We start from the raw sequence: 25,287 nt of genomic DNA, 5'->3' as shown, positions 1-25,287 counted from the left end.
GGGATCAGGTTAAGGGTTAGGAGATAATCTTATTTATGGCCCACCTTTGAAAACTGTGGTTAATTTGTGCTTAAGAAAAAATAAGTGCAGTAAAGAACAACATATGGTACATGTAAATTGGGTTTGGTTTTCCTCCTGACCTCCCCCATGAGTGCGTGTTTGGTGTACTGTGTATGTACCATACCTTTCTGGACTTTAGATAAATTCGCACATGTGTGAACAAAACGTCTAGGGCAGAGAAAGTATTTGGGGTGCACAATATCTTCAAGTTGTATCAAAAATGTATATATAAAGTCTTCTGGAATCACCTCAAGAACAAGGGAGACCCTACAATAAAAAAACATATCTATGGGGTAAAAAGAACTAAACGTGGCACTCATCACCAGTATGCTTAGAAAGATCTTAAGTTTATTTAAGATCTTCACTTTACACCACACATGAGATTCCTTAGACAAAACTGCCTCTGGATTCTTTCTTTCTTTTGGTCATAAATCAAATATCCAAAAGCTGATGTATAATAGTATATTACTTCATTTTCTCTAAGTCAATCACTTTAGAATGAAAACAAAATGCAGGGCAAAAGAAGGTGGGAAATGGTAGATTATCTTTCACCCTAATTTCCCAGTGCCTTTAGCGGCTGGATTATTTGATCATCTTGGTACCATGGACCATTACCAGGACTTTGATCTCCCTACAAAGTGGGCGGAGAGTGAAATGGGGAAGAAATTTTTGAGGAGGATGGTCTTTCACATCATGATTTGTACAGAGAAATAAACACATCTCAACTCCCAGGAAACCAGAGGGAAGACCCGCCAATGATATGTATGTAGGAAATAATATGTAATAGCATGAAAGGCTATTAAAATCAGCCATCTTGTGTACAAAGTGTTCTTAAGTATCTCTTGATTTTTCACCTCAGGGTCTTAGAAGAAGCCTGACCAGCACAGTAGGTGCTTCATGTTTGTTGAATTTAACTCGCTGCTAGGGATCCCAATTTCTTCATAAATGTCAGTGAGAATGAAACACTACACCACATTTGGGTCGTTGCTCTCTAAGTAAATATAACTATTTTTCTCACATATATTGCATTCAAGGGGCTGGAAACTGGGGGGTTTTTTTGGTTGGTTTATTTGGTTATCAGTTTGTCTATTTGGTTGGTTGGCTGGGTTGTTGCTGATATTGCTTTATCACAGGACAGCGAGAGAGGAACAATGTGGTACAAAATCATGAGGTTTACAGTCATATAAGACTAGTTTAAATGCTAACTCCTTCACTTTACTAGCCATCCAACCTTGGGCAAGTTCCTTAATCTCTCCAAGTCTCAGATTTCTTACTTATAAAATGGGTTAATAATCCCTACTGGCCAGGGTTATTAGGAAGATTAAATGAGACAATATATATATGGTGCCTACTTAGCATAATGACAAACCCACAGTAAGCATTACGCATGTAGCTAATCTTATGTTTATTATTATCACCTCATTAAGTCATAGTTACGATTAAACAAAATAATATAGAGAAGCACTTACCATGGTTCTTGACATATAATTAATGCTAATGCTCATGCTCTAGAAGGACACAGTTTAACACACAATATGAGCCATCTTCCTTACATACCCCCATGGAGTCTTCTCACATGACAGTTCTCTTGGCCACATGTTTCTTTGTGCCATTAAGCACATATAGGTCTATCTCGGGTATGTATCAAACACTTGATGAATCTCTCACTCGGATTTAACTCTAAAAATGCTTCCCAGTTGCCAGAAATCACAAGATATAGAAAAAAAACATCAGAATGTTCAGATCAGCAATAAGAATGCTGGTAAACATTACTACTTTGATGTGACACTTTTGGATGTTGAAAGCACTAGCATCAAAGATGCTCCCATGTAGCCATGAGCTATTTCCAGACCTTCTTGCATTTCCTGGCTCTACCTGGATGAGATACGTGCACATGAAAGCAATATGTCATTCATGCCACTCAAATAATTATGGCCTAAGTGATCTCCTGTGTCACATCCTCAAGTCTCTTCACGTGACTCATCATTCAGCTGGAAAGCAGGAAGCGCTCCATTTGGGGGAGGAAGTCAAAAGAATGCCATGCCTCGGGACAATATCCGTCCTACCCAAGCAGTGTTATTATTCTCAACTACCAGGCAACACCCAAACAGAGCATGTTTAATCACACCATCAGAAAGGAAGATTGGGGCTGTGAGTTTACACTAGTGTCTCACATCTGAGCCATCATGTGACAAAGAGCTACAACCAAGGGCCTGTTCCACCAACCCCATACCCAGGTGACTTCTGGTGGTTTCAAGCACCAAAGCTCCAATCTCAAAGCACAGAGACCTAATCCCCCTTCAGCTTATTCTGGCATATCTCTTGGAAGTGATAGTCATTGGTGTAGAACTCAGTGTAGGTAGGCAGAAGTGCGTGTGTTTTGCACATATTTATGCAGACATACATGTCCACATGTATGAGAAGTTTGGGGGCACCCAAAAAAAGCTACTGTGAAAAGTTTTGTTGCCAAGATTGTTTGCTATTTATCAATTTGCATTTTTCAAATAAGCCGAGTCTACCCCCAGATGTGACATCTTTCATTGCAGGGAGAGTATATTTCCATTACTGTGGGTCAGGAGTTACCCCACCTTCCACTTCTATTCAGAAGGTCTGGAATGGCCAGAAAGACCACCCTCATTCAAGGTCAGAGTTTGGAAGAAAGATGCTCAATCTCATCCTCTTTCCAGCTGTAGAGCCACATTCTAATCTGAAAATGAAACCTTTAGAGCAATGAAAACCTGGCTAGCCTTAGCTCTTTCATGACCTCAATCTTCCACTGCCACTGAGAATTAGACTTTTGAACAGGAAATGGATAATGGTTAAGAGATATTATTATTAAAGAATTGTGTGGGTTTTTAAAGCAATTTATCATTGTATATTTATTTATGTATCAGTAAGGGTAAGAGATAAATTTATCATAAACATTTAGAATGTATTCTAATGATTTACACTCATAAAGCGTATTTAATATCAAGTTATATATCTAAAGTTATAATTTAATGAAATTCTTTCACTCAGTGTTTACCTATGGGCTAGACACTCAGACACTCTTAACAGTACAAGCTATGTTTTATCTCATTATATGGGTGAGAAAACTGGGGTGCAAACCTCTGGCTCAATATCACACAGCCAGGAAGCGGTAAAATCTCATTTGACCCTAGTCTGTCGGACACCCAGGCCATGTGCTTTCCACCCAAGAAACTGCCCCCCTCTATTCATTTATGAACTTGCATATTAGGATGGGACACGTTTGCAGCTGGAGGAACAATGTAGCAATGATATTCTATAAATCACTTCGGCAATACATCACTAATCCAGGTCTCTGGTACAGATCTCCTAATCAATCTGAACGCAATGAAGGGCTGCACATAAGTCACCTAAGCCACCCAAACAAATGTGACATTTATTACATACATCACAGCTGGTAGATGGCACAGCTATGAGTGTGCACAACTCACTTCTTTGGGGTTGATTACAATTGCTTAAGACGCCATGCTAAAAAGGGTGGCCCTATTGTTCCCCAACCTTTGCCAGAGAACTAGCACTAGGGGAAGGTGAGAGGGGGTTTCCAGTAACAAGAATACTGACTTCAGTAAACACTCAGAGCTAGCAATTTGGAGCAAGGGGGGAAACGGGAAAACAACAGAATTCCATAACACATCGGTGCCATTCAGTGTGGTGGTAAAAACTCCTACTCAGCTCAGAAGCCTCTGAGGGCATCAGCTAACAGAAGGAGAGGATAAAGTCACAAACTCTTAAGGATGACATAGTCATTATGTTTGGTAAAATATTAAATTTTGTTTTCCTCTAAGAAAAAATGGAAGTAGAACATAAATTTATAAGAATTACTTTCAAAGATATTTCTGTTTAAAGGAAGGATATTTCCCTTTACTGAAAACCCACCTTTTGAAGAGTTTCTCATTTCCCATAGAGGTTAAAAGCTGTTTGGATTTTTTGTTTGTTTTACAAATAAACATTTATTCACCGGGGGATTACTGTACATTTTAAAAGGTTTCCAAGTTTTTCTGGAAGAGGATCTCAGTACCTTCTGTTGGCCTGTTTACCAGCACCTTTCACCACCACGTTAGCATTAGTCTCCGAATCAAGTGTTTGAGTAGTTCTCTTCCTCCACCTTTATAATGTACACCTTTCTTTTTTTTTTTTTTTTTTTTTTTTTTTTTCAGCACCACGTGGCATGTGGGCTCTTAGTTCCCCAAACAGGGATCAAAACTGTGCCCCCAGTGGAAGCATGGAGTCTTAACCACTGGACTGCCAGGGAAGTCCCTATACACCCTGTCTTAAACACTCCTTCCTCTGAGGGTTTTGAAGCTGCCTCTGCCGTCTTCCACACATGGTTTGATCCTGTTTTTCTAGAACCACTGATGGGCAATGCATTGAGCACCTGGAAACGATCAGGTCCAGGCACGAAAGTAGAATTACTTCAACTCTTTACCCAGGATTTTTAGCTTCAACCCTACAAGACAATCCCACAAAAAGCATCTGATCTGTAAAGAGAACGAGGGACCTTGTACAGAACGCCTATCGTTGATCTGGCCAAGAAAAACAGCATGTGATATAATTTTAAAATGCATTCTTCCCTTCAGTTTTCCCCAAATAGATAAGGATGAATTACTGCTGGGAACTGTGTTTTGCAGCCAACAGATCCAGCAACCAGTAATTTCCAGAAGTGGTAGACAAGAAAATGCGTTTTAAAAAGTTTTGCTTTATAGTAATATGTCTTTAGGGATGTGTAACTGGGGCATAGTTCAAGGGAAAGAGATTAGAGGAAAAAAATTAATGAATGAAATGTCTTGAGGAAGAAAAACATAAAGCAAGTCAGGAAATGTTTTTCCAGTCGTAAATGCCTGGTCACAAAATATATCTCAAACAAAAACTTGGAAAAGCTACTTTAACACTTCTAGCAAAAAAGGAGACATTAATTTACAAAGAGCTCTTACAATCTTAACTGTAAATACAACCCAACAGACTACTAGACAAAGGATATGAACCAGCCACTCAGAGATAAAAAAAAAAAAAAATACAACTGCCGGAATATTTTAAAAGATGCTTTCTCTCACTCATGATTAAGGAGACAAAATAATAATAAGACCCCTTCTTTTTCCCCGGCAAATTTTTTAAACTCTGAAATCAGTGTTGAAGAAATGGTACACAGTATACTCATACGCTGAGGAGAGTATAAACTAGTGCAGAGTTTCTGGAGTGAAATGAGAAAATATTCACCAGATTTTAAATTTCACATAATGTCCATATAATTCCATAGGTAAGAATTTACTCCACAAAACTACATCCAGATATACGTACAAGAATGTTCGTATACACGGACATTGCTGCACTGTTTATGAGAACAAAAACCAAAATAACTGTCTGTTAATAGGGTAATAGGTTAAGTAACTATAGTAAACCAGCCAATGGAAAACTCTGTAGCATAATGTGGTTCATCTGAATGGACTGAGGCAAAAGGGTCTCTCAGTGGAAAAAAGCAAGATACGATATGAATGATGTAATCCCATTTATGGACGTATACAAGTTTAAATGCTTTTAATGTATATGCCCTTACATCTTTATTGCTCATTACAAACCACCGCCAAACTTAAAATGGCTTAAAACATTGACTATTATTTCTCATAATTCTGTTGGGCTCCCTGGGCGGTTCTTCTGTTGGCATCACCTGAGCTTACTCAAGTGGCTGCAGTCAGCGGGGCGGGGCTATGGACTCACTTCTCATTTCGGCCTCAGCTGGTGAGGCTGAGACGACTGGGATGGACCACATCATTCTTCATCTTGGGCATCTCTGCACAGTGGAGGAAGCACTCCCAGGGCACAAGCATGAAACTACAGGGCCTCTCCAGGCCGATGCAGAAGTCACACCACTCCCATAGCTCTCGCTCTCAGTCAGAGCCTGTCCCAAGGCCAGTCTGGCTTCAAGAGGAGGAAAGCAGCCTCCACCTCTTGATTGCAAAAGCTGCAAAGAACTTGCGGCCATATTTAATCTACCACTTTACATGCACGTATCTACCTATATCTACCTATCTATAGCTATGTCCATCGTTAAGTAGCAGCTGATGTTAGTGAAGAAACAAGATAATTTCCTCTGGTAAGAGGAGCTGGGAGTGTGAGTGGGGACGGAAAAGGAAGAGGCTTACTTTCTGTTTCATGCATTTCTACGCTCAGGGCTGGCTCCATGGGCATGAGACCTATAAGGAGGCACAGGGCCCATGTTCAGGCTCTGGAAAGCTTAATGCTCTGTTGTAACCATCTTGAAGTTCTTAATAATTTTATCTTTGAACGTGTGTTTTGTAAGTGAAGTCCAGTGAGACAGTGGTGCATGTGCATGAGCAAAGGAGACAGTGCAATATGTACGTCTACTGTTCCCTGAGGCCCTGTTTTACATCCAGCATTCCCCATGCCGCCTGAGGACAGAATCAGGGTGGACTCATGATGCCCGGGAGTTCAACATGACTCAAAGCAAGTACAAGGTAAGCAAGTTACATCTTCCAATGAGTAAATCATGGTGCTGACAGCCCAAGTTCCCATTTTCTGTTCTAACCAGAGCTTGCTCTAAACACAGTTAAGAATGCAGTGGCACTGACAAAGGAACGCTATCATATCCTTTCTTATTCACGTTACTTCCCTGTATTAGCCAATCATGCTGAAAATAAGTATGAAGAGAAAGGAAGGCGAGGGCAACCCACCGACCTCTTCATTTCAGTCTTTCCTTACTCATCTGTAAGCTGAAGAGGGAGAGTGTGGGTAGGTATGTGCACCAAGAACTAAAGAAATAAAAACAGCTGAATCAGCTTTGTGCACGGTTTCTACTCTTCTGGTAAAAAATGAAACACATACGCATGTACAAGCTAGGAAATACAAATTATGTAACTTCAATGATTCCACATACAAGTTAAATATTCTTACGTTTGCATCTAAAACTGACATTGCACCATAGAAAAATAGAGAGTAAATCTGTGCTAATAATTTCTAATTTTTCTTTACTTAGAACAACATTAAATAGCAAATAAGAAACATGATGAGTTCAGATAGAGAAAGAAGAAGAAAGGAAAAAGCTTTTATATTTTAGCACCATTAATGACATTTTTTTTCCTCTTGGGGAAAGGAAGCTTACATTTTTATTTTGCACCGGACCCTAAAAATTATGTAGTTGGCCTTGACTGTACTGTTTGAATTTGCATACATGTATCCTACTTTTATATATTTAAATAATTGGTTTTTTTTTTTTTTTTTAAACAATACCCCTCACTTGTTTCACATTTTAGTTTTATGAGCTTTCTGCTACCCCTTACCTCAAATCATCATAGATCTATTTTAAAAAATGATAAGATCCAGAGAACTAGCAGCTAAAAAAAGAACAGGTACCCAAATGAATAAACACTTTTAATAAAAACAAAGGCCATATTTCATATTATTCTTACTCTCCTTTTCTTTGGTGGGCAAAACACTCCCTGATTTATAGCACTGGGACCATCGTCAGCACAATGAAATTAAGCAAGAATAATATGTCAGATTAAAAAACCCAAACCCAATTTTATGAACTCAATTCATGACAGCTGCACTGTCAACATAAATATTTATTCTCTCAAGGGCCATGGATGCAAGGTCATCTACACCACAAGGGATGCTTGCCTCCATTGGTACATATACATCAACTCAGGACATGCAGAGGATAGAGGTTATTTACAGAAATAACTGCTTATAAAATTAATGCCAAAGGAATTTCCCATGTTTTATTTACTAGCATGAGATCAATGTGGTATCCCGTAATCATAATAACTAAACATCTCTATTCAAATTGAAAGAATTTTTTTTTTTTTTTTTTTTTTTTTTTTTCCATACGCGGGCCTCTCACTGTTGTGGCCTCTCCCACTGCGGAGCACAGGCTCCGGACGTGCAGGCTCAGCGGCCATGGCTCACAGGCCCAGCTGCTCCACGGCATGTGGGATCTTCCCGGACCGGGGCACGAACCCGTGTCCCCTGCATCGGCAGGCGGACTCTCAACCACTGCGCCACCAGGGAAGCCCTGAAAGAAGTATTTTTATACTTCTTATACTTTTAACATTACTAAGCATGTATATTAGTTTGAATTTTCAACAAACATCATTTCTTAATACCTAAAAATTAAAATTATACCACAAAGACATGCTTGGTTAAAATTTTCTATTTGAAACATAGTTGCATTTTGCAATAATGTTCTCAAATTTAAAAGATCAGACAATGCCATAGAAGGTTCAAGTCGTTAGAATGTAGTGGAATAGTAAAGCAAAAGGAGAAAGTAAACTGAAACGCTGGGAGGTACTTAGGGTCAATTTGTGTAAAGACTGCAATTCAAAATATCTTGATATATTTAGAAATTTAAAAACTTGTTTTTCTTTCTTTCTTAAGGGCTTAAGAAGAAGAGTCAAATATCAGCTTTGGAAGTCTTGCCCAATAACCAATCAAAGAGAATACTCTGCATAAAATATTCTACAGAAGATGCCCCAAAACAGAGGGTTGCTACTGGAGAAGAGAGCTGTGGTTGGGGGCAGAGGTGGAAGAAAAATATACTTTTTATTATATATACCCTGCCCTAATTTTAGAATTTTTTTTTTTTTACCAAATGCATGCATCACCTAGTCTCAATAAATTAAATTTCCCTAAAATAACAAAAATAAAACAGTTTTTGCTTTGCATAATGGGCCATGCTATAGCTAATTTTTAAAAGTACCACTGTCTGACCCTCAGAACAGGAGAAAATATTTGCAAACGAAGCAACTGACAAGGGATTAATCTCCAAAATATACAAACAGCTCATGCAGCTCAATATCAAAAAAAAAAAAAAAAAGCCAATCAAAAAATGGGCAGAAAATCTAAACAGACATATCTCCAAAAAAGACTACAGATGGCCAAAAAGCACATGAAGAGATCCTCAATATCACTAATTATTAGAGAAATGTAAATCAAAACTACAATGAAGTATCACCTCACACAGGTCAGAATGGCCATAATCAAAAAATCTACAAACAATAAATGCTGGAGAGGGTGTGGAGAAAAGGGAACCCTCCTGCACTGTTGATGGGAATGTAAATTGGTATGGCCACTATGGAGAACAGTATTGAGGTTCCTTAAAAAACTAAAAATAGAACTACCATATGAGCCAGCAATCTGACTCCTAGGTATAAATCCAGAAAAAGACATAATTCCAAAAGTTACATGCACCCCAATGTTCATTGCAGCACTATTTACAATAGCCAGGACATGGAAGCAACCTAAATGTCCATCAACAGAGGAATGGATAACGAAAATGTGGTACATATATACAATGGAATATTACTCAGCCATAAAAAAGAACAAAATAATGCCATTTGCAGCAACATTGATGGACCTAGAGATTGTCATACTAAGTGAAGCAAGTCAGACATAGAAAGACAAATATCATGTGATATCACTTATATGTGGAATCTTAAAAAGGAGAGTACAAATGAACTTATTTACAAAACAGAAGTAGAGTCACAGATGTAGAAAACAAACTTATGGTTACCAGGGGATAACAGGGTGGGGGAGGGATAAATTGGGATTGACATATACACACTACTATATGCAAAATAGATAACTAATACGGACCTACTGTATAGCACAGGGAACTCTACATAATACTCTGTAATGGCCTATATGGGAAAAGAATCTTAAAAAAAGAGTGGATATATGTATATGTATAACTGATTCACTTTGCTGTGCGCCTGAAACTAACACATTGTAAATCAACTATACCCCAATTTTTAAAAAAAAGAATGAGGAAAAGAAAAATAAATAAATAAAAGTACCATTGTCTGAAGTTGTTCAGTTAGTTTTATGGTCATTATTAAATGTGGATGGTTTGGGGAGGAGGTATGGAACTAAGAACACAAACCACACTTCCATGAAAAATTATTAAAGTTCAATCATTTGGGAACTGAATACAAAATATTCAAATGTGCTCTGTTTAGAGGGGCAATAGATCCATAAATGAAAAATACCTATGTTAAAACAGGCTTTGGTAGAAAATCTCAAAGTAAAGCATTTCTGTTTTGAGCCTAAAACGTGGCATTCTTTTCTAATTATTTCTTTTTCGCTACAAAAAGTTTCTGGATACCAATGGCAAAGCCTTAGAACCACAATGAAAATTATTTTTCTAGCTCCATTCCCACCATCACAAATTCTGTAAAGATGCATGAAATTAAGTGTAAATGTTCGTATTCTCCCACATAAAGGAGGAACATGCTGTATAATCTGATCTGGATCCTTTTGATTCTATGGAAAATGGTCCTTAATCTCCCTGGAAAAACATACCCCTTTTGGATTAGGATGAAAGTATGGACCTTCTTTTCAGAAACATACACATGCACAAAAATATCACAGGTTTGCAGGTTTCTCAGTAGCTACTCCATGAACTCCCAGGGATCAGAAATCCCAGAGTAGAAGCACCTGCTCTGGACATTCCCTCATTCCTGACACTATACACACAGACCTATATGTCAATGGACTAAATAAGTTCTTTTACTTAAGTTTATTACTTCAGGGCAAAACACCAACATTTGGGTCGAACTCTAATTTTTTCCTAAGCAAATGGAAAGCTCTTTTTATGCCCAAATTCCCCATAACTGAATTCAGGATACCTAAACTATATTCTTGAGACTAAATGTAAAATACAAATGAGCACGATGTTTTTCAATCAGATCTGGCCTTTAGACAGATGTCATGGATCCCTCAAACATGATGCTCTAGGGGGCTCACCTGCCTCTTACCTGAGACTGGAGAAGATTCCCCCAAGTCCCAGGGGAACACAGATGAAAGACTCAGTGGAACATTCTATGCCTTTGATAAAAGAAATGTTCACATATTGAGATATAGGGAAGTCATTCTGGCTTATACACGAGTTAACTTGAATTTTATGCCAACTAAAACAGCCTGTTTGAGGCCTATCACACATAGGCTGTACATCTGCTTTAATTATTAAAGAAAAATGTGCATTGACCAGAAGAAAAGAATGTCCATATTAAAGATAAAGATTAAATGCCTCCCTTCCTGGGACACTGATGCTGGTACTCCTTCAGTGATAAGACTCCCTTCCCAGGTGCCAAGGCCACACTGACTCGCTGTATATGTGCTAGTCTGGTTTGTTTTTGAAACCTTGAAGAAATGTATCCCTGACTTGTTCAAGGTTCTTTGTTCTGACAAGATATGAAACTGTGCTGAAAACACTGCTTCTGCGGATTACTCTTCTCAGAGTAATCTGGGAAGCTGGCTGCTTCTGGGCTAGTTCTCAGTTTGGCTCAGATAAAACTCTTTTTTTGTTTGTTTGTTTGCGGTACGCGGGCCTCTCACTGTTGTGGCCTCTCCCGTTGCGGAGCACAGGCTCCGGACGCGCAGGCTCAGCGGCCATGGCTCACGGGCCCAGCCGCTCCGCGGCATGTGGGATCTTCCCGGACCGGGGCACGAACCCGCGTCCCCTGCATCGGCAGGCGGACTCTCAACCACTGCACCACCAGGAAAGCCCTCTTTTCTATTCTTATTATTAGTCGTTTATTGATCTTCATCAACACCTTCTGTGACCCAAGGACCCAGGCTTGATGGTCACTAGGAACTCTTGCTGCATCAGGGTCAGCAGAGCCCCCAGTGAAAGCCCCAACTGATGAAGCCCTGCAGGCCTCCAAACACAGCAGAAGCCAAATGGACCCCCTCAGCGTGCCTAGAACAGTCCTTAGCTTTCTCTGCGTTAGTCTTGAAGCAACATTTGGCCTCTTGCTCAGGGCTCTCTCAGCCCCAGCAGCTCTCAGCTTCCAGGTTTCTTGTTCTGTTTGAAGAATGGCAGCGTTCTGGGCCTTCCTTTTCCCTTAACTTGAGCAATCCCAGATGTTGGCCTTTCTGATCTGATCTCAACCTGTCTTTCTCAGAGTCCTTTTCTTTTTGATCATCTGGATCCTCAACTCCTCAGGAGGAAACTCAGCCTCCTCCCAGCCTTCCATTCACAGGCAGATCTGATTTAGAAAATGAACTGCCAATAGGTAACACCTACGTGAACGGGCTGCCGTCATTCTTTCCTGATGTTACTCACCTGATCTAGAGAAGGTGGGTTGGGAGAAAGGAGACAACGTCTGGGCCGGATCACGGTACAGGTGGAGGAGAGAGATGACTGGAAGCAAAGGGAACACACAGCAAAGAGACTGGGAGGCAGGGTGGGAGTAATAGTTAGCAGAACTGAAGCTGAGGTCTGCTAGCGGCTGTTTCACTGAGGATGTGACCTCCAGTCTCTCCGTTAACACTTGTGGGCTTGTTATGTGTCTTTGCTCCAGGGAGCAAACAGGTACAAAGCTAGTGTCTGGAAAAACTGAAGGAGGACTTCAGGGAGGGGAAGGAGATAAAAACCCTGTTCTGACATGCACCCCCATGTTCACAGCACTATTCACAATAGCCAAGAATTGGAAACAACCTAAATGTCCTTCGACCGATGAATGGATAAAGAAGATGTGGTACATGTATACAGTGGAATACTATTCAGCCACGAGGAAGAATAACGCCATTGGCAGCAACATGGATGGACCTAGAGATCATACTATGTGAAGCAAGTCAAAAAGAGAAAGACAAATACCATATGATATCAGTTGTATGTGGAATCTAAAATATGACACAAATGAACTTATCTATGAAACACTCACAGACGTAGAGAACAGACTTGTGGCTGCCAAGGGGGAGGGAGAGTTGGGGAGGGATAGATTGGGAGTTTGGGATTAGCAGATGCAAACTATTATATATATATATAGGTTGGATAAACAACAAGGTCCTGCTGTATAGCACAGGGAACTATATTCAGTACCCCTTGATAAACCAAAATGGAAAAGAATATGAAACAGAATGTAGATATGTATAACTGAATCACTTTGCTGTGCAGCAGAAATTAACACAACGTTGTAAATCAACCAGGCTTCGATTAAAAACAAAAACATCCCTGTTCTGTTTTCAAGAAAGGCCAGGAGGCTCCAGTGGGCTCTTGTCTCCATGAAGAACTTGAGGATGAGAGAAGCTAGCCCTCGCACTGGGAGGGCTGCTATGACCCTCTCTGTGTCCCCTCAGAACACAAATATGTCCCGTCTGCAGCACCTGTATCCTTTAGCCTGCGGCCAGCTGGCACCTTTCTGTCAGTTACACTCCTATCAGCCTCATGATGACAACAAACAGAGGAGGTTTTCTCTGGAAACCCTCTGACTCTCCCTGGCAGATACTCTGTCCTCCTCCCACCTCCGGCCCCTGCATGCATCTCTGCTGTAGCTCATATCTACTCATATGGTAAGATTTATTTTCATATATTTCTCTTCGTTAGACCGTGAGCTCCTTGAGGGTCACACTCTGTTCAGGTCTGTGTCCCAGTGCCTAGAGCAGCCCTTGGCATCTAGTGGATGCACCACACATGCTTGCTGACATGATTTATGCTGATAAAAGTATGTGTATCAATTAGTAGAGGCAGTATGGCTGGGAAAGGATATAGGGACAAATTTAGAGAACTTTGAATGCCGCGGTAGATAGTTTACACTTCTCCCCGGGCAGCAGTGAGAGCAGCACCAGGTGTCTGAGCAGGCGTGTGTGTCTGAACTCCTGCTCTGTCTGTGTGTTCATCCTTCACTGCCTCTCAAGGCATTTATTTACTGGATGGTTCTTTGGAGCTAAGAGATTGATTACATCATATCGTTTCTTCCAGCCATGTGTGATAGGATTACTGTACCCCTCTTTTGACAAACGAGGAAGGAGGTTCAGGGAGATTGTGTAATGTGCCTGAGGACACAGAGCTGGTGGGAAGCAAAGCCAGGACCGTCATGATCTAGCCAATTCCAGTCCACGGCCTTTAAACGCTGCACTGCCTCCCTTCCTGTGGCTGAACTTGAGGCGAGACACCAGTAGCGGTGGGATGGGATTGGAAAGGAAGAGATAAATAAACAGTTGATTGTAAGGGGAGACTGGCTAACACGAGGAGGAGCTGGGGATCAAAGTTAAACTGAAGTACTGAAGAGTAAAGTATCATGGTATCAATAACATGTTTTCAAATGGTTTAGCAAAACAAACATATGTGAGCATATGTATTCGTGTCTAAATATACACACACAGAGAAATGTAAATATATATATGGAGAGAGAGAAAACATTTTTTCTATTTTTCTGAGTGTTTGAAAGTTTGAATAAATAGTCGGAGGGGAGAAAAGACAAGTTTGCCATTTCACACCTAAGAGAAGTCTGGAGAAGGGGCCAGGATGAGGAAGAAGAAAATATAAAGCAACAAGCAGAAAGCAAGAAAGAGAATTTGAAGGAATTAATTACCAACTGTGTTAAAACATCTCTAAAAATTTATTAACAATACCAGGGCTCACTAGGATGATTATGCACATGCTTACAATTATTATTACCAGGAATTCATGTAAGGATTTTAATGTATTTTCATTTATTAATGACCACCTTGTTTAATATGCTATCTGCTATGTATGATGAAACCTTTGGTAATTATGGTAGATTTAATGGATTTAGAATTTATGTACATTAAATATTATGAAAAATGAAAACAGATGAAGATAATATTTGCAGGAATTACAAAAAAAGGTTAATGTCTTGATCAAATAAAGCATAAAGCATTCACATAAATTGATAAGTAAATGCCAATGTACGTATGAGTAATATGTCTTGAAAGAGAAAGTATAATCAGTAAAGAAATATTTAAGAAAATCCCTACCATCCCAGCAGTAATCAAACATGATAACAATATGATGGAAAATATATAAACATATATAAGTATATATACATATATACACACACATATATATATAAATGTATATTAAATGGTCATGCTAACCAAGGCTGGATGTAACAGGCATGCTCAAATACTCTTGGTGGCAAGATAAAAGTCACTGAAAATAAATTTGGTCAAATTTATCAAGAGCCATAAAAGTTTTCATGGGAAAACTTTTTCTGGGAATTTATCTTAAAGAAGTGATTCTCAAAGTATAGTCCAGGGATGAGGTGGATCTAGACATTCTCAGAGAGTCCATGAGTTCAAAACTCTTCATAAAAACACTAAGATATCACTTGCCTTTTTCACTCTTATCTCTCACAAGGGCACAGTGGAATTTTCCAGGAACTACGTGATGTATGATGACACCATTGTTCTGACAACTAAGAATGCGTGCCTGTAGGACTGGAATTTGGCGGTGATTCTGCACCTTATTCTCTCACTTTTAATAACCAGACCACAGAGGTCACCTCTAATCACAAAGCTTCAAATCAATCTCCCTCACTCTGTCTCTAAAGTACTGACGGCCATTATCACTTACATCTGGCTTTCAGAAACCCCAGTTTGGAAGCAGAATGTCTGTATGAGGGAAGGAATAATTACACTGGGAAAATTTTACACACACTAGTAAGGAACCAACATATTATTCAATTGTAGAGCCTTAGCACTGGGCAAAGATGCCAGCCAGGTACATGCAAAAGCAGCAAGTACAAAGCGGCAGAGTGGATACCAGACAGAGCCTGGAGCTGGAGGACAGGGGTTCTCGGCAGATTCATCTGGGGAGCTTTAAGAAGCTATGATGCCCAGGCCCCACCTTCTAGAGATTCTGGTTTCATTGGTCTAAAGAGGGCCCATGCACGGGAATTTTCTAATAACTCCCCAGGTAATTCTAATGTGGAACTAGTTTTAAGAATTACAATTATAAATGAAAGATAACAAAAAATTTTTCTTGTCTTTCAAATAATGTATTTTGATTTGTTGCCTACGCTTTATCCTTTACATTCACATAATCTGTGGCTCTGCCTTCTTGAATTTGCAAACCAAAAGGCGGGGATGAGGCACTAAACTTTTCAACCCATAAGGCACCTAACATTCAACATTAACTTGAACCACTGCTGTCAGCAAGGCAGGATTTCAGTAAAGGTACATTCATTTTACAAACAGGTGGCCCAGGAAGCTGGAGAGCTTTCCAAAAGGGCATTCAGCAAAGTTCGGTTAAACCAGGAATAGATCAGAATTTCAGGCCAGAACACTCGACCACATCAATAGCCTTTAGAAGGTCTGTCTTGCATATTTATTGGTTTGAGTTAGACAGCTCAAAACATTGAGGTCAGTGAGATCAACCCCAGGCAAGACTGCAGGAATTCGGAGCTGCCGACTTCGGGACAGGATTTCCTGCTGCTCCTTCCTTGGTGTCAGACACCCTGCCCCAGTGACTGTGCCCTAACCTCTCCGCAGTGGCCTGTAGACTACACTGGAGTGGAATTTGGCCTGACGAGAGGAGGAAAGTCCCATGACCAGAGGGCTCCTGACACATAAAGAGCTTAACAATACCCCCAGCGCATACCATGTGTTTTTCTTCTGAAAGTCTCAAATTCTTAAAAGTTTTCCCAACTAGAACTGCCTTTGCCCTGGAGGCCCGTTAAACCTCAGAACAGATTTCTCCAGATGATGACTGAACAATAAACAAAACACAAAGCCAGGCATTTGGAAATACAACACATGACACCCTCAGAGGGCAGGCAGACCCCTAACCAAGCCTGCCCAGGGGTGCAGGACAGGAGGAGAAGGCAGCAGTCAGCACAGCACAAGTGAGGAAGCCCTGCCTCTTCTGTGTGGTCAGTCCCTTGCAACAAGCCCGTCTCAAACACTGTAATTTGGTTAACTGACCCCGATCCTTTAGGGAGGCTGAAAAACAGCCTTGTTGTAGCCACACAAGAATTCACCAGATCTCTTTGTCTTTGGATGAAATGATAGCCTGGGTGGAAACGAATCTCTCCCTGCCCCTCCGCCATATGTCCTTCAGCACCCTGTGTCTTATCTTATGGTACTTTTCAGTTTGTCTGATATTGGGGTGATTTGTGTTTATGCTTGCCTGTCTTCTCCACTAGATCGTAAACGAGGAAGACAGATGCGGTGCATTTTGCACCTCCCCATGGTGGGAGCCGACGTTTGTCGAATACGACAGAAGCTTCTAGAGATGAACTTTTCAAAGTGGGATCAATTAACATTGAGTCGAGCAGCTCGTTAGCAGGCATGCAGCCTGGCAGGTGAGCTGAGACAGTGAAGAGGGCCACTGCAAGATTAGAGTGCGGGGAGAGGGTGGGGGGGAGGTATCAACAGCGTGCAGGTAAATGCACAACCAGGGGAAGGATTTCAAAACCTCCACCAACAGCGACTCCTAAAAGACGTGAGTGACCACTGCACACTCCCGAAATGAACACCCAAAGGAATACCAGCTCAGAAGCAATACCGGCACCTTGCCAGCAAGCCTACCTGCAACATCTGGGCATTCCTGGTACCTGCCAGCCAAGCCTTGATCTGTTCAGACCCCCTGATCATCTTCTGAGAAACAGTGAGATCACAGCTTCAGGAGCTGGCAGGACTTCAAGTCATCAATAATGTAACAGAATTCCCATAAACACTAAGGACTTCATATAGTCTGAGAGCTGCAGGCAAGGTGCCTACCAGTGCATCCAGAGGGTGAAATACCATCACTCTCAATCTGTTTCCTTGCCCCAAATTCATTTTTAATATATGCCATTCACCAAATAAATACATATATTTAATATTAATGTGATAAATGTAACTCTGCCTACTTCTGAACAAATATCTTTATCTCCTAGAAACATTTAGGATCATCAGGCTAAACAAACACATCCTTCACAATCAGAAAAAGATGAGCCACCACTTCCCCCCACACCCCACAAATAAAGATGAAATCAAATAATGTCAGTGCCGTGGCACATATTTAGGTCGGGTGGAACATACTTGCAAAAGCCAGAGGTGTTTTAGAGTATAATTCCTAGAACTAAACTGCAAACAGTGACATATCATATCTCCCCACTAAAGAATAGAAAAAGACCCATTCTGACCTGGTAGGGCATACGTCCTTCTTTTTCTTTTTCTCAGTGTTCTCAGACATCCAGTGAAGAGCTGTGCCTTATTTGGACAGCAAAATGCACCTTCATCGCTGATTATTTCCTGTTAGTATCTATTACTGTTAAGAGGATCTCAGTCCAGAGAGAAAACCGGGGCTGGTGGTTCTTCAGGAAAGCTCAGGCAGTCAAAGGCGATAGGAAAAGACTTCCTATATATACATATATTATTTTTAACTTTACTTATCTCCTAGTAACTTCACTCCCTTCCTTTCTGGATTTGAATCGTTTCACCATCCCATGGAAAAGCTTGAGGACAGAGGAGTGAGACCCTGGGGCAGACGTGAGGTCCGAGTCACCGGAGCAGGTTTCCGGCTCGGTTTAAAAGAAGCAGAGCTGTGAGGAGAGAGGCAAGAGAACCAGCCAACAGGATGTGTGTGGCTGGAGTTCCTGGCATGAAGTCTTGGCTTTCATGTTTATTTTTGGATGTATTTTTCTTAGCCCTTTGATGCAAATTTCTGGCCTGGGAAGTAACCCTACAGTACAAGCTCCAAAGTCGCCAAAAGTAAGTACAGGCCTCTGACTTGGGAGAAAGCAGGTCCCTTGGCTTTTAGGTTCCAGTTAAGCCTCACATGAGCGGGTGGGTCCCTGTACATTAACAGGCAGGCCAGGGGCTGCCCATCTGAGGATGGGTCATGCAGTTCAACCTCAATACCCAGGGTCACTAAACATTTACTTGAAATACCGGTCTACCTTGAAAGCCTACCATTAATGCAAAAGTGAAACAACCTGAAATCGTTTGCATGTTAAATAAAGTATTAAAACCCACCCAAAGGGCTTCTGAGATTTTTATGTTCTAAGATACTATGTTTTAAGCATTGGGCTTTAATTTTTCTGACAGCCCAAGACAGATAGGAGCATCAAATCTATTCAAGCAGGAGCAGATGCCTCTGAGAGGTATATTACTCCAATATGGTCTTTAAAGTGCATCAGCAAAGACTAAACTGCTGTTATTTCAATAATTCCTATTCTCATAGTGGCTTGAAAGATTATTAATGGAAAAGGGCTCTTTCTCCCTGCATAGTCCAAAAGAGGCAGTAAACAGAAATAGCTAAAAAGCTTTTCAGTCCAACAACTGCCAACGTATCTGGTAGAATCGAGAAATAAAACACTGAAAATTAGGGAATAGAGATAGATATAAAAATATTTCTTTGACAATATTCACTACTCTTAGAAATAGTCTTGTTTACAAATTGTATTCATTTCCTAAGGCAGAAACATGCACATATTTCTTATTCTTACCAGTTTATATCCCAGAAAGCATTAAAAAAATTTTCAGTCAACAATATTTATTGAGGCCACAGACACACTTTGGGAATAAACTCTATGGGCTCAATCATTACATCCGAGCAACGGTTCTCTGTGATATTGTATGTCCTGGTTGGAATAAAATCACAAGAGCTTCTGGGTAACTATTACAGCTAAGAAACCACTTTTATTGTGGCATGGGTCAGACTACAAATTTAAAATAATTGCTTTTATTTCTAAAGACTCTAGTTTCATTGCTGTCTTTAAATTTCAAATAATTAATTCACAAGTGTGTATTATTCTGCACATGCTCAAACATAGCCCACAGTGAAGGAAAGTTTTTGGCCAGAATGATGTTCATGCAATTGGAACACAGGTAGTAGATCACTAGTGCAAGGACCTCTCAGTGGTGTCTTTTATGAGTTTGATGGAGAGTGACTTTCCAATCTACTTCTCTGAACACACTGGACTCATCTCCTCATACAAGTCCATGTACTTGGAATATTCCATGTAAAGATGACAAAACATGCCGCAAACCTAAAAGCGTCTTCATCCACGATGTTAGACACAAAGTCAGGGAGCAAACAAAAAACACTCCTTATTGTTGTTCTAACCACTGGAAACATTAGACTATATTTGCTGAGAAGAAATTCACGGAATTGGACAGTAAATTTATTTATTGCAAGAGCCACCAGCAACCACAGATACTCATTAATACTTGATCCAAGATTATCACGGCTTAAAACTCCCAAGCCTACACTTAACTACTTTGCCATTTAACTTCCTTACTGAGGGTATGCAATGCCACTAGGGTCAAAGAGTTTAAATTACAATCTCAAGAACTAAAAATGGTACTCCAAGACTTTTTAATTAATTTTTTCTGAATGAAATTCAAAAACATAACTTTCTCCTTTCTCTCTCACTCATTCTCTCTCCTGAGATGCAATTGAAAAGTAAGATGTTTTATACCCTAGTTAATATTTTTTATTAAGTTCTAATATCCAAGAGGCATGAAAAGAGGGAAGTATTATTGACCAACTCTGAATAAATTTACTGTAATTCACTTAAGCTAAGAAAATATGACCTGACTTTGAGATGGAGATCCCAGCTCCCTCAAATATGATCATAAATTGGCAACTGAAACATGGAAAGGAAAGAGGAGAGAAAGTTTTCATTAGGAAAGATATAGGGTACAAAGAAAAGCATCAAGCTGCTACCTCAGTTACATCTTGGGGAATATTTTTTCTTTGATATATTTATATAGATGACTGAAATAATGCCTCTGGTCACATTTATGACAACAATTAAAAAAAAATACTCTGGGTGCTACCAATTTGACTTACAACATAATAGACAACATAAAGCAAGAGTATTGGAGATGAAATTGAATTAGGATTTCAAAATCTCACGTGTAGCTCTCTGGGTGTGTATCTGCAGACAGCTGAGGAAACTTGCCTTTGGTCAGGAAAGGAAGCAGGGTTACCTAGCTCTCTGTTGCCATTAAAGTCTCAAGTGTAAGATTTAAAATAGCCTGTTCGCTCAGCCTATTAAAGAGCTACTTGTAGACTGTGCTACCTGTTAGTGATTACACACCATAGTTTTCCTGGTTAGAAGTAACTCAGATTCCTGGTCCTTGTCAACCACTTTAAGTGCCATCAAAGGCATAGATAAGGAAGGAAACCTCAATCTGAGAGTGCTTGCCACACAATGGGCCCACCATGACATTCCTCAAAAGTAAGCAGGCAAATGAGATGAACATGCAAATTTAGACCCATGATTCAGATGATCTAATTTCTACCGTGTGGGAACTATGGCCTAACAGTGAGCTCCTTACCATGCTGATGGGAGAGGCGGTATCCAGCTTACCTTTCTGCCGCCTTCTTTCTGCCCTTTCATGGTTCAGTGAGGCTTCTACCTGAATCCCGAAGCTATGTCATCCTTCCCTTTTGATACTTGGCTACCAGATCTAACTTAAATTTCAGCTGACAGAATGAGCTTGGGTTTTTTTTTTTTTTTTGTGGTACGCGGGCCTCTCACTGCCGTGGCCTCTCCCATCGTGGAGCACAGGCTCCGGACGCACAGGCTCAGCGGCCATGGCTCACGGGCCCAGCCGCTCTGCGGCATGCGGGATCCTCCCAGACCGAGGCACGAACCCGTGTCCCCTACATCAGCAGGCGGACTCTCAACCACTGCACCACCAGGGAAGCCCATGAGCTTGGGTTTTAATGTTGCTTACAGATATCATGCACCAGTGTAATGAATAGCTGAATTATAGACTCTGTTATCTGACAAAATCAAGAAATAGGTGTTCTGGTTATCCAATATTTTGCTAACAGATTAGTGTTACATATGCCATCAATGGATCACCTATATTCAAAGAATAGAAATAGAATTTACTTAATGATAATGATATATTATACTCTGAAGTAATATTATTGACTTGCTAGTCTATTTTCTCTCTCCTCCAAGTAGAACAGAAGCCCTGGCCCAGAGAGCAGGAACCCTGTCAATCTTCTTCACTGCCATAGCCAGACCTGACACACAGGAGATTCTCATTAAGTATTTGCTGAATAAATGAATAGTGGAATAAACATAAGTCAGTTTTCTTTACTCGAAAGGTAATTTAGAATTCCACAATTTCTTAGGATTATCATGTACTGTATATGCACAAGTGTGCCCATAAATAAAGTTCTGATTCACACAGGTTGCTAGATAATGGAGTTCCTTGCATTCTCACTTCAACCAGTTAAAACGTTAATGGAGCACCTAATTTGTACTCTGTGCTTGGTTGCATGAACAGGTAAATCAAAATGGAATATCTTACTCATCTCTTGCTCACTATGAGGTTCCAAACCCCAACCTGTAAAATAAGAGGTCAGTCTAAAAACTCTCTCCATCCTTTTCAGCTCACTTAAGTCACTGACAGAGAACACCAGATTCATGCTCTGAGGTTACAGATGAGGGGTTGGACCCACGGAGCTACAAAATCATGTGGCAAGGTTTGGGATACTAAGGACCACCTTCAACATCAATAGCCCCAATTAATAATTTTCCTCTAAGGGAAATCTCTGTGAAAAACAGCCCTAAAATATACTCAGATACAATCCAACCAAGGGATCAAACAAATCAAACCGATGCATCACTTATAGAGAGGTATCCAGACATTAAGAGCATCCTAACATACTCAGTATCACCTTTGACTTCTTGCCAAAAGTGTTTGGCTTGATCTAATCAAACATTTAGCTCTAACTTCCGTTTACAGGAGAACCTGGGGTAGGGGTACAAAAAAAGATACCGTGAGAAAATGATCAGACAAATCTTGAATTTGGGAGAAATGGACCTGGCCTTTTTAACAAGTCAGTGTCATAGAGAAAGAGAGACAGAGAGAGAGGGCAGGGGGGGAGGAGGAGAGAGACTGACTTAGACATAACAATCAAATGTTAACACATGGTTCTTTATTTGAGCCTGGTTTGAAATAAAACAGATATAAAAATACGTATGGAATAAATGTATTTATTTCTGGATATTTATGGGGAAATTTGAACTGTGGACTGGATATAGATGACATTAGTATATTTATTATCTTTAGTTTTGTAGGTGAAATAATGGTATTATGGGTATGTAGCAGGATATTCTGATTTTTTGGAGAAATATGCTAATAAATAGGATGAAATGTCGTGATGTCCATCATTTACATTAAAGTGGTTCAGCAAAAATAGATGAAGCAAATATGGCTATATGTTAACAACTGCTGAACTAGGTGAGAGTGTATAGTCGTTCATTGTATTATCCTTTTTGATTTTCTGAATGTCTGAAAATTTCTTAAATAAATTTTTGTTTTTGGCCATGCCACACGGCGTGTGGGATCTTAGTTCCCTGACCAGGGATCGAACCCATGCCCCCTGCAGTGGAAGCACAGAGTCTTAACCACCGGACAGCCAGAGAAGTCCTGAAATTTTTTAAAATAAATTTTAAAAAATGTTCACAGGTAGCAACTTCTCAGGAACTTTCTTCACAGCACTGAGGCCTCCTAATTAAAATAAATTTTTAAATATTGCCACAAACAATCCTCCACCAGCAACTTGAATAAGTCATCACAGACAAAAGCAGTTATAATGACATACATCACAAGTAGGAGTCATTTTTGTTCTTAAACCAGTCTTCCGAATTTTCTTTTTGGAAAGGACTTTTCAGTTCACCTTTTAAATGAAAGATCCAAAAAGCGGCTTATTTGCCTCAAGCTTGGTCCCTTTAATTGACAGAAAACCTCTCCGCACACACCTCATGCAAACCTACTTTGGCTCTGCCTTCCTAAAACTCGCTTTTGTCTCTGAACTTTACAGAGCAGTTGGAGCTCTTTAATATTTTCTAAGAGGAACATTTCAAACAAGTAACCCTGCAATTTATTCACTACTGCCAAGAATAAAAGTAACAGGTTTCACCACCTAGGCCTTCCAAGGCTTTGCAGGACTTTCAAGGCAAAGCATCACTCATTCACCTACAGGTTTGCTCCCTTAATGCATCTGTCATTTGTTTGGCTCTGGAGGAAACTATTTGATTACACAAAATTCTTTTTAGATCAAGTTTAAAATCTTAGCCACACTGGGACAAGTGGCGAAGCCTGCCAGCTCAATGGGTTAATGCTTGGACACACTGAGCCAAGAACAAAGATAAGGAACAGCCACAGGTAAAAATCAGAAGTTTGAAGAACTGTAAAGGAATGAGCGTAAAGGATGCAAAGGCCTTTCTAAACACTCCGTTTACCATGACTGCATGTAAGATGATTTCTTCCCCATCCCTCTTGTAAATGAGCGTGGTGCCCTAAAGGGCGCTGGTAAGCAGTGGGAAACGCACAAGCCGCCAGGACTGGCTGCCTCCATCCACTGCTGTGCTACCCGTGCATTTTGAAGTTGGCAAGTAACCAGCCATCTTTTATGTCCCGCATTTCCCACACCTTATTACAGGGCACATCATTTTTAAAAGCATTTAAATGAAGCAGATGTTAATCCCACTCATTCCACTTTCCCAGGGAACATGTCAATGATGATTTTTAAAATGCCAAAGAAAATGTCAAAGTATTTTGTTCCCTGGTTAAGAATACATCTGTGGAATAGGAGGCGGGAAATACATAAAACACTCTACGGTCATTCAAGAAATAATTATAGGGCTTCCCTGGTGGCACAGTGGTTGAGAATCCGCCTGCCGATGCAGGGGACACGGGCTTGTGCCCCGGTCCAGGAAGATCCCACATGCCGCGGAGCGGCTGGGCCCGTGAGCCGTGGCCGCTGAGCCTGTGCGTCCGGAGCCTGTGCTCCGAAACGGGAGAGGCCACGACAGTGAGAGGCCCGCGTACCGGAAAAAAAAAAAAAAAAAAAAAAAGAAATAATTAAAATGTATGTCAAACCACAGAAAATTGAGCAAGCACTACATTAAAAAAAAGGAAAGATGTCTTGTGTCAAAATGGCTTTTTCGCTCACTCATTTCAAAAACAATTTTGAAAATTAAATTCCATCCACCGGCTCAGAACAGAGCACATGAAGGCTTGACTATAATGCCATTACCCACGTGGCAGCTCTCTTTCTTTTCTGCAACCACATTAACTGACTAAGCAGCGTTGGGGCTCACCTCCCATAGTGCCTTGAAGTCCTTCTGCTGGATGCGGAGAAGTTCACTGCTTTCCCTTGTAACAACTGTCGCATGGCGGGGAGTGTTGTCCAGAATGGACTCTCCAAAGGCTGTCCCAATTCCCAGAGTGCAGATGGTCACTGCATCCTGAGAATCCAAAACACTGGTCATTAGAAAAGCAAACATTTTACCAGTGGTTGAGTTGTCTTTTCTTTGAAGTATACAGTTGACTCTTGAACAGCGGGGGAGTTAGGGGTGCCAACCCCCAGCCCTGCACACACACAGTAGAAAATCTGAGTATACTGTGGTTCCTGCACATCAGCAGATTCAACCAGCCACAGATCATGTCGTACCCCAGTATTTACTATTGAAAAAACTC

At 40.5% G+C, this 25,287-nt stretch overlaps 1 protein-coding gene across 5 annotated transcripts in view; it reads right to left on the bottom strand.

Moving 5' to 3' along the window:
* RAPGEF4 (Rap guanine nucleotide exchange factor 4) overlaps positions 1-25,287 on the bottom strand; it is a 318,384-nt gene that overhangs the window by 218,148 nt on the left and 74,949 nt on the right. For 3 of the 5 annotated variants that reach the window (XM_067026319.1, XM_059055418.2, XM_067026317.1), the window contains one exon: positions 24,909-25,055. The exons of 1 other annotated variant lie outside the window; for it this stretch is intronic. Coding sequence is in view for 3 of the 4 variants with exons in the window: in XM_059055418.2 (XP_058911401.1) it covers positions 24,909-25,055 (147 nt within the window). In the remaining variant the exon portion in view is untranslated. Of the gene's footprint in view, positions 1-17,972; positions 18,409-24,908; positions 25,056-25,287 lie in introns of those variants that run through there. One more of the 5 variants, XM_059055420.2, reaches the window with a different exon arrangement.

This window comes from Kogia breviceps, chromosome 2 (genome assembly GCF_026419965.1).
Source record: "Kogia breviceps isolate mKogBre1 chromosome 2, mKogBre1 haplotype 1, whole genome shotgun sequence".
NCBI lineage: Eukaryota > Metazoa > Chordata > Mammalia > Artiodactyla > Physeteridae > Kogia > Kogia breviceps.
The sequence above is the reverse complement of the archived record's forward strand: the minus strand, read 5'-3'. Positions and strand labels throughout refer to the sequence as shown.